The sequence below is a fragment of the Papaver somniferum genome, chromosome 6 (assembly GCF_003573695.1).
Source record: "Papaver somniferum cultivar HN1 chromosome 6, ASM357369v1, whole genome shotgun sequence".
In the NCBI taxonomy this organism is placed as follows: domain Eukaryota; kingdom Viridiplantae; phylum Streptophyta; class Magnoliopsida; order Ranunculales; family Papaveraceae; genus Papaver; species Papaver somniferum.
Window position 1 is genome coordinate 97,838,094 of NC_039363.1, and position 10,952 is coordinate 97,849,045.

Here is a 10,952-nt window from a genome sequence, read left to right on the forward strand (position 1 = left end):
CTTGGGAAAATATAGAATCTCCCATAAATGTTTCATCATAGACTGCATGATTTTGTGGGTGAAGTCCCCATAAATCATGCATCTCCTGACAAGAAGAGAGTCTTTGTGGACTCAGGGGGGTTGCTTATTTCCTTCTATTAGGCGTTCAAGAGCAACGCTGGAAGGATGCAAGTTGCTGGCGCTGGGAAGATGCAAGCTGTTAGCGCTGGAAGGATGCAAGCTGTCAGTTGGAAGGGATGCAAGTTGTTAGCGCTGGAAAGATGCAAGATGTTAGCGCTGGATCGGATAGGAATGGGTTCTGGCTTGGCGTGGGCGCTGGCTTGGCGTGGCACGGACTGTTGGCTTGGCACGGCGTCGGCTTGGCATGGCACGGTAGCAATAAAGCGGGCAAGCATATTCCAGGTATGTACTCCAGCGTTTCACTTTCAATTTGTTTTCTTTCTTTTCTTGTGTTGGTGCAAACCCTAGCCATAGGTATGCCTTCCATAAATCTGTAGAAATATCGTTCTTCTGAACTGGTGTAAACCCTAGACGTAGGTATTCCTTTCATAAAATTGTAGAAATAATTCATCATAAACAATTCCTCTTCGAATATCACCGTAGTAACGTCGGCTACCTCATGAATAATGACGGGTAATCATTACTATGCAGTAGGTACGTACGGGTAGGTGACTGATTCCACGAAGAACCGCGCGTTAGGGTTTTCCTTTTTTTTAAGTCAAACAAAGCGCATGGTTTATGGTTTGATTTGAATTGATAGATAACTGTTATCTATGAGGGGTTTTGGATTATTATTTGGAATGAACTGTTTTAGAATAATGATGTTTTTTGGTTATGACTATAAGTAGCATGATTACCCCAGGAAAGTCATGGAATTGTAAATGTTGTGCGACAGTAGAAAGAATGAAATGAAACATGGGAACAATATGGCTATCGGTTTTTATCTCCCCTGTGAAGATTTGAAGTAGTGGACCGTGTATTTTGTCTAGCAAGACTTACTCGGTTTTTCGGATCTCCTAACGAAAAATGGATCTTCCGGGTGCAAGTCCGACTTTTGTGGGAAGCGCCGCCGTGATCGTGTAAAGTCCCCAGCCGTCCCTGAGTCACCTGATAACCGAGTCGTCGATCCCTAGGAGGATCATTTGCTTATAACCTCTGGGAAGTCCCCAGTCATCCCTTGTTGTGTCATGACTGGTAACCGGGCCGACTGGTAACTGAGTCGTCGATACCTGAGTTGATCATTTGCTTCTACCGCCCTGATGTATGGGTCGAAGTATGAGATAGAGGATTGAAAATTGACATTCTAACCGAAATATCAATCTCCCACTGTGGTCGCCAATTGTTTGAGGGTGAAAACAGTGTCTGCTTGTTTCTGTGTGTGTTGTGTGTGAGAAACGAGTCTAAACCCTAAACAATGTATTGTAAGGGAGTACTTTAGATTTGAGAGATCAATCTGTACAAATCCGGCCTAAACCAAGAAATGGCCGTTCCAGACTTGCTTTGTTCATAAAGTGAAAGAGAAGGGTTGGTTTAGGGGAGGGAAGCGAAGAGAGTGTTGAGACCAGAATAGTTGATTCTGGAAGAGTAGTTTTTTTGACTTGTATCAGAAAGAGTAAGCTAACAGATGGGAAAGCTAACAGGTGATTTCTGAGTGTTGTATGCTCATGACCAAAACTTGATGTTCGGTGGTCATATGTAAGACCTATTTATACAAGTCGAAGTGAAACGTACTCTGGTCTCGTAAGAAATAGAAACTGATGAGTAAATGGGAGGAGGTGGTAACCGGTAACGCTTGGCATTGATGTTCCATAATGAAGGAAAGCGTTTCACCATTACTCCCTATATTTACTTACCGCCTAATTCTTATGACACTATCTTGTAACGAGCGTAGTGTACGCCGCACGTTGTAAACCGCCAAACCAATACCCTAATGAGCATCCCCCAGTTTGTGACATGTGTTGATATCTCGAGTGTTTTCGTGGAAAACAGGTGGCATGTTACTGCTGTTTTGCAAGTTGAGCTCGGGAGACTTTCCGGCTCGGTGGTGACCCTCGACTGTCGAGATTTTGCATCTTGAGAGGAAGGGTAGCCGTTGATTATTGCAACTTTTCGTTTGGTAGACAGCGGCATGAAAGCATGGCCGGCATGGCTTTGACATGGTTAGGCGTGTCCAAGCTTGGATTTTTGGCATAGTTTAGGCGCGACCAAGAACTAGGGTTTTGGCATAGTTTGGGCGCGACCAAAATTAGGGCTTGGCGTTAAGCCAAAGGATGTCACGCGTTATCTTGTGAGCTTGGACGGCTAAGATCTGCATCTTAGATGGAAGGGTGGTCGTTGATTGTCGCAACCCTTCGTTTTGGCATCCAACGGCGTGGAGGAAAGGCTGGCATGGTTTTGGCACAATGGTGCGGCTGGCACGGCATGCCATTGGCACATGTGGCATGGTTGGCATACCTTGGCGCGGAGATGTGGCTGGTACGGCATGCCATTGGCACATGTGTCATGGTTGGCATGCTTTGGCGCGGAGATGTGGCACGACAAGCTATTGGCACATGCGACATGGTTGGCATGCCTTGGCGCGGAGATGTGGCTGGCACGACATGCTATTGGCACATGTGGCATGGTTGGTATGCCTTAGCGCATAGATGTGGACGGCACGACATGACATTGGCACACGTGGCATGGTTGGCATGCTTTGGCGCGGAGATGTGGCACGGCATGCTATTGGCACATGCGGCATGGTTGGCATGCCTCGGCGCGGAGATGTGGATGGCACGGCATGCTATTGGAACATGTGGCATGGTTGGCATGCCTTGGAGCGAAAAGGTTGCACGGCATGCCATTGGCACATGTGGTGCGGCTGGCATGAATGGCATGTGATAGGCGCGACCAAGCTTGGATTTTGGTGTAATTTAAGCGCGGCCAAAATTAGGGCTTGGTGTTGGGCCAAAGGTTACCACGCGTTAGCTGGTGGCCTTGGACGGATAAGATCTGCATCTCAGGTTGAAGGGTGGCCATTGATTGTTGCAACCCTTCGTTTTTGGAAGCCAGTGGCATGAAGGCATGGAGGGCATAGATTTAGCACGGTTTAGGCGTGGCCAAGATAGGATTTTGGCGTAGCTTAGGCGTGGCCAAAAACTAGGGTTTTGGCATAGTTTGGGCGCGGCCAAAATTAGGGCTTGGCGTTGGGCCAAAGGTTACCACGCGTTAGCTGGTGGCCTTGGATGGTTAAGATCTGCATCTCAGGTTGAAGGGTGGCCGTTGATTTTTGCAACCCTTCGTTTTGGGAAACCAGTGGCATGAAGGCATGACCGGCATGGATTTGGCACGGTTTAGGCGTGTCCAAGCTAGGATTTTTGCGCAGCTTAGGCGCGGCCAAAAACTAGGGTTTTGGCATAGTTTGGGCGCGGCCAAAATTAGAGCTTGGCGTTGGGTCAAAGGTTACCACGTGTTAGATGGTGGCCTTAGATGGTTAAGGTCTGAATCTCAGGTGGAAGGGTGGTCGTTGATTGTTGCAACCTTTCATTTTGGCAGCCAGCGGGATGAAGGCATGGTTGGCATGGAGACGTGGCTGGCATGATTTGCCATTGGCACGGTGGCGCGTCTGGCATGGTTGGCATGCCTTGGCGCGGATATGTGGCTGGCACGGCATGCCATTGGAACATGTGGTGCAGCTGGAATGTTTGGCGCAGAGATGTGGCTGGCACGGTGGTGCGGCTGGCATGGTTGGCATGCCTTGGCGCGGAGACGTGGCTGGCACGACATGCCATTGGCACATGTGGTGCGGCTGGCATGGTTGGAATGCCTTGGCGCGGAGATGTGGCTGGCACGGTGGTGCGACTGGCATGGTTGGAATGCCTTGGCGCGGAGACGTGGCTGGCATGGTTGGCATTCCTTGGCGCGGAGACGTGGATGGCATGGATTTCCATTGGCACGTGTTGTGCGGCGGGCATGGTTGGCATGCCTTGGCGCGGAGACGTGGCTGGCATGGTTTACCATTGGCACGGTGGTGCAGCTGGCATGGCTGGCATTCCTTGGAGCGGAGACTTGGATGGCATGGTTTGCCATTGGCACGGTAACGTGAGAATTAGGGTTTAGTACGGTCAATACTAAGGATTCTGTCGTGGAACATGATACATGTATAAAAAAAAGGTACCCTGGTAATTCTTACGTAGGCATGTTGAATCAATAAATGCGTTAGTGGTCGCAGTGACATCATGTCAAATGTAAGGTTTTACGATTTTAACCCTAAGCTAAAAACCACCATCAACAGCAGGGAAGGTGAAATCTCTTAGATTGAGAAATTGCTTGGTTTTTAAAAATATCCATGACTATTCTTATTTGTACCCGTTGCATTGTTCTCAATATAATTATCCATACATCATAAGTATGGGTATATATGTCAAAAGGCATCCTGGAATTATAATAATGCCTTTATAATATGAAAAATGGAGTATTAAGGGTTACTTAAAGTTTTAAATCGTTGGATAGTGCAATCTATTCTGACGTAATTGGTTTTATGGAAGTATCAAGTATAAGAAATTGGGTTATACGTCTCAGCTAGTAGTACAATCAAATTACTAAACTCCAAGTACAATGAAATTACTGAAATCTAAGGATTCTTCATCCTGTCGGAACACATAAAAAGTATATATATATATATATATATTCCAACTTCTCCCGTGGGAATATGGGCCGTTTATTAGTCCCAGTGTGGCTGATCATCTGAAAAGACCAGCTAAGCATCATCGGCTTGGTCAGTCTTTACTCAACGAACTACCTAATACTACGCAAACTCATCAAAGAGCGGTTTCTGGCTTGATTCAGGATTTAACTCGAACCTAAAGTAGGTAAACCACCAATCGTAACTTACCTAATTATTCCACAATAAATTCAAATAAATTTCAAACAGTATTATCGGGCACATTCATTGGTCTGCAAAATTCTTTCTTCATACTGGTGTATCGAACTGAATCACTAGTGGTGTAAGAGCTTATTGGTACAGAATGGAGATCTGTTGGTTCATTATTAAATATTTTGGACTTTTTTTCATGACTCCAGATAGATATGTTTTTGATTTACTCAAGATCTCCAACTCTGCAACAACTTGTTTCGTTATAGGTCTTCCTTAATTCCAACTTCGTAACTGCAATGACATGCTCACTTCATTCGATACTTGAGGTAAAATAAGCTTAAATACATTGCATAAAGAAAAATAAACCTAGGGTTCTTTGTTCTAGTAATCGATTAGGAGAAAAGGGCTTTTCCCATATTAAGATTTCAACAAGAACTATCAAAAAACTAAACATCATTTTTTGGGGATGAGGATCTTTATGAGTATAAGCTTGTTTCTTTTCAGATCAGTTATTTTAGTTGGAGCTGAAGTGGTTTTGTTTCCGTTTTTCTTCTTCTTAAATCCACCTAGACCATGTCCAATTGCACGACAATACCTACAAAATTTGAGTTGTTTTATTTCATACGCTACTGGTATCACGAAACAGAACCTGAAAATGCGGGGATACCGAAATACACCATCAAATTTTTCGTAGGAAACCTGTGTGGACTAAACTCAAATACAATTCCGAGAGTTACAACTTAATGAATACCAATCAGTAATTATATGAAGAGTTTATATTTCTTTCTCTCACAATCAGTGGGTAAAGGGAAGCAAGTCCGTGAAACTGATTATACCGAGAGAGTACTTGGATGATTCCAAAGATCAATATCCACTATCAATCAAGTCGTATCCAAAGATCAATATCCAAGATCAAAGGTTTCATTAGATTTAAGATAAGGTAGCTTTTGAATCAAGCAATCAATATTAATATTCACCATTAGATGAATCTTTTTATTGATATAAAAACAACAAAATATATACTTTGGTTATGATGAATTGTAACCGAACCGTGTATAATGACTTGTTCATGAAAGGTTAGCCGAAACTTGCCAGACGAACTATAAGCTTAGCTATTTTCATATAACTTTTATACTTTAATCTTGAGTCACGGCCATAGGTTGTAATGTGATCAAATATGTCTATTTGTATTTTTAGAGAGTTGTTCAAATGGTGATTATCTCATAGAAATAATTCTGATGCATCTGAAAATATTCGACCGGGTAAGTACGTACGTGTACTTACTCCCAGTTTGTGAGTTATTTCCGTCATGGTACGTGTACCGGGTATATATACCCTTAAGACAAAAACATTTCAAGAGACAACAAATATTTCTTGTATCCTTACTAGGTATGTGTACCTTCCTGAGTTCACGAATCAACAGTCTTTTTGGTATCTATACCGGGTATGTATACCAAAGCCATTGCCAAACTATAGCTACACAGGTACATGTACTGGGTACATGTACTGCAGCTCCATACCTATAATAATTACGCTAGTATGTGAGATGGTATGTGTACTGTCATGTATCCAGATTTATAGTGGTTCTTTATCTCTCTAATAATCGATTTGAAAAATTCCCGAATAACAACAACGACACATATCACTGTTCCATGTTATTTTCAGATAATTATCTTGAATCATGATTTAGGTAATAAGCAATAAAATTTTCTTAACCAAATTCATCAAGTTTTGAAAAGATGTTCTTAAGCTTAGTCATTCCTATTTCGAGAATAATTAACAAGATAAACTTGACCAGAAATTTATATTGTTCTTGTTAAAGTCCACTTAGTCATGCGACTTAGTCTCACAGATATAAAGGTGAAAACTTGAGTAATATGTTGGTTTAGTCTTCACTTATCTTTTGTCGATGAAGTTCTCCAAATGTCTTCAGTTGATCTTCACCTTCGAACGGTAGAATGCAATGCTATCTGGTACTACACAATTCTATCCTAATCTGATATTTGACTAAATGTAGAATAGAAATCAAGATATAGTTTTGATCAACTAAATTTGACAACAAGTTTGAGATAGCAACACTTGTGAGTTTGACCGAGCAATTCTCTAACATAACCATCCCTCTTCATCAAAGATATTCTCATGTAATGTCTCAGCTTAACCTACCTAAACCAGTACGCGACTGGAGTAGAGAATTTTTTTTGAAAAAGTGACTGCATCTACTTTTATGGGAGTGACAATAATACTAGCAATTTTAAGTAATGTTTTATTTCTAAAGTATTCAATCCCCAAGTCATATAACCGAACCCAAACCTGAGAAAAAATTTGATTCTGATTTTTAGAATTAATTAAAGTCTGGTATCCATGTCCGTGATGAACCGTTCCTGGTTTCAGACACAATTCTCCAGATGAACTAACACAAAAAACAACAACTTCAATCGAAAACTTGAAACAAAAGAAACCTTTTGCTAGCGCAAACAAACTTCATCTGATGTCTACATGCCAAATAGCCTTGAGTTTGTTACAAAGATCAATAACTTTAATTAAAAGGATCATACCCCTTTGGAAGAGTTCATCTTCTTATCATAAAGTTATTGGAATCTTCTCTGATACTCATTTTCTGAGATTCAGATTGATCTCTGATTTACCCTTTCAAGCAAGATATAGGAAATTGATCTACACAAACATCTGATTGCATATTCATCAGTATGAATCCAAGACTAGGTTTGGGTGTCGAAACCCTAGTTAAGCTGAAAAGTCGAAACTATTTTTACGAAATATATTCAATTAGACTAATTCATTGGTTAGTCATGACTACTACGAGTAGTTGCACACGCCAATAAATTGGATATGAGTTGCTTTTAATTTGGTTGATTTTATGATTTCATTAAATTTTTGAAAATTATCATCATTGTAAAATTTAAAATTCAGTCGAACTTCAGGTTGTTAATATTTAGATATGACATTTAAATATATAACAGTCAGGTATACTCCCTCCATTTCATAAAAGTTGAGTTATTTCAAGTTTACGAAGTTTTTAAGGAATTAAGGAGAAAGGAATATTATTAGATATTTTCCCAATTATATTCTTATGGATCCATACCAAAATAGTAAAATTTGGAAATGACAGAACTCTCAAACAATGACACGGATATTTATAAATTTTAATTATATCATTGAAAACATTTTAAAATATCTACATAACAAACATAATATGACTATCAAATTATACATATTTCTCATGCTAGCTTCTCCCTCCGTCCCTCATATATATAGGCGAAGAAGTTGAAATATCTTAGATTAAGAAATTGCTAGGTTCTATAATTTTTTATGTTTTTTTTCCTATTTACCCTTTGTCTTATTCTCAATACAATTTCCCATACAAAATAAATAAAAGTATATATGTGAAAAGGTGTCATGAATTGCGCCTATTTAGTGGGAGTAAGAAAATCCAATATTCAGCCTTTATTATAGGGACTGTGGAAACATTAAAGTTTACGAAAAGTCTAGCTTCACTTCGGGTTTTCATCCAAGTTTACACCGGTAGAGACAACCGATGGGGCCCACTTCTGCCCCATCCCATCCCAATACAGTGCACGCAAGGTAGTATCGGTTGGATCCATTTTGGTGAAAAACGAAGTGAAAAATTGTTGTGGGTCTAGCACATCTGTAAGATTTAATAACACTTATCAATCAAAAGGATAATTTTATATATATCCCCTTGTTAAATGATAAGTATCAACTTTTGTGAAACAAATTTTTTACACGAAATTGGTCAAAAAGACCAAAACAAATATTTCCTGGGTGAAATGGACTGCTAGGTTTAGATACTGTTTATATGGACATTAAACAGAAAAATACTGTTCATTTAGCCAAAATGGATATTTGACCCAGGAAAATAAAAACAAAAAAGTATCAATCACCTAAAATACCCCTTTTTAGTCTAACAACAACCAAAACTCCACCAGTTGTGCGTGCTTCTTAACCGCAACACCTAAAATACCATTTTTTAGGCTACGACCAAGCAAAGCAGACACCTCAAAATTAGCCTGGAACAGGAAGTTCAGATAATCTGGAAAATAAAAAATCAGAACAGTTTAAACAAGTGCCGATAACACCTACCTGAGTGAAACGGAAAATGTTATCAAAAAAGAAAATCACATCCTGACCCTCAGCATCTCTAAAGTGCGCATAAACATACAAACCAATAAGTCCAACACCTACGCATACTGTCGAACAATATGCGTAGGTGTTGGAGGATTAGATTTTACCGGGTTCGCACATTGACAAAGCAGTTGGAGGATTAGATTTTTCCGGACTCACCCTACAAAAACAGAGGCTATGATGGTGCATCAATATTGCTGAAGCACACGTGTATTTTCCGGACTCACCCTACAAAAACAGAGGCTATGATGTTGCATCAATATGAGTCTGTTTTGTCGTAAAAAAACTTCACAACTCAGAAGAGAAAAACTCCAATCAAGGAATTCGACGGCAAGATAAGATGCAGTTCAGCAATATGTAAAAGATATTATCATGTTTGACACCGTCCTGAAAGTCGAGAATAACAACTACTCCTTCGTATAAGTTCAGATGACACCCCCTGGCCAAATACAAGAGCAACATGAGCACTCTAGATTGCATTTCTTGCATAACGAATGACACATATGTCAGTTGGACGACAAAATTAGTCACATGATCAATCGATCTCAGCATGTACACCAACCATATGATCAGTTACTTTCCATGACTTTGTTTGCTAACAACAAAAGGGAATAAAATTAATGAAGATGGAAGCAAGACAGAACACTTACCAAAATCTATAGTATGAGAAATCATGATGCAGATACTGCCATATCTCAAACAACAATCTACCACAGACAAGCAGATCAATACTCATTCAAAACTATGCAGCAAACAAAAAGTTAAATTTTACCGGAGAAGCTCCATAATCTCGACAAACAACTTCAGGCTAACAAAACCAATATAATAAGCAAAGATAATCCAGAATATACAAACTGCCATATATCACATATAGATAGAGAACCAAAAGTGCTCCACAATGTATAATGAGAAAAGTAAGTTAAAACTCTCAGTGACCGATGCAATTCTCCGTCTTTAAACACCAAGCTTGCTACTATCATCGGTGAAAACTAGAGGCTTAGAGCTAACCACGCTATGGCAAAACAAATCATTCAATTATCAAAACCACTAGAACATTAAGGGAACAAAGACAAAATAAGGAAAACAAAACCACGAAAACCATCAATAAAAACTAAAAATCATTTACCTCCCAAGCAACCACGACATTATTCACATAAGCTAATCCTGGGGTTAGTCATAACACGAGTCCTGAAGAAAGATTATCCTTTTTACTTTAAAGTAAGTTTTGCATCAATATTGTCTGCCTTGCATCATATTGCACAAGTCAATATCTCATCATATCGAGCTAGTGGAGTAGTCAGGTTGGACTAAAACAAAAACAAACGTATTAGAAACTAAACCAGAAACACACTTCATGATTAAATAATAACGATTATGAAACCGTCTTTTACAACCTTAGTAATATCTTCTCCTCTTCTATTGAAAGTAATACCTTAAAAAAGTTATATTACATTCTACTACTAGATGAAATTGGTTTCATCCTGAGTATTTTCACGAAATAAAGTTATATCAATGAGTGATCTATATGAAACTGATGTCATCGTGAGTATTTTGACGAAAACACAATTATATCACAGACTATAACTAGATGAAACCAGTTTCATTCTAGTATAACATGGATGAAACCAATTTCAGGTCAATCCAAAACAAGATGATACTGGTTTCATCCTAGTATAACATGGATAAAAACAATTTCAGGTCAATCCAGAACTACAACTAGATGAAATTGGTTTCATCCTGAGTATTTTCACGAAATAAAGTTATATCAATCAGTGATCTATATGAAACTGATTTCATCGTGAGTATTTTGACGAAAACACAATTATACCACAGATTATAACTAGATGAAACCAGTTTCATCCTAGTATAACATTGATGAAACCAATTTCAGGTCAATCCAAAACAGGACGATACTGGTTTCATCCTAGTATAACAT

General features: G+C 39.6%; 1 protein-coding gene across 1 annotated transcript in view; it reads right to left on the reverse strand.

The window, feature by feature from the left end:
• LOC113291176 (wall-associated receptor kinase 5-like) overlaps positions 1-10,162 on the reverse strand; it is a 28,095-nt gene extending 17,933 nt beyond the window's left edge. The window contains exons 1-7 of the mRNA XM_026540741.1: positions 10,143-10,162; positions 9,979-10,028; positions 9,789-9,870; positions 9,667-9,723; positions 9,124-9,176; positions 8,856-8,924; positions 8,392-8,519 (exon numbers count right to left, since the gene is read on the reverse strand). Coding sequence (XP_026396526.1) covers positions 8,392-8,519; positions 8,856-8,924; positions 9,124-9,176; positions 9,667-9,723; positions 9,789-9,870; positions 9,979-10,028; positions 10,143-10,162 — 459 coding nt within the window. The remainder of the gene's footprint in view (positions 1-8,391; positions 8,520-8,855; positions 8,925-9,123; positions 9,177-9,666; positions 9,724-9,788; positions 9,871-9,978; positions 10,029-10,142) is intronic.
• Positions 10,163-10,952: the final 790 nt, after the last annotated feature.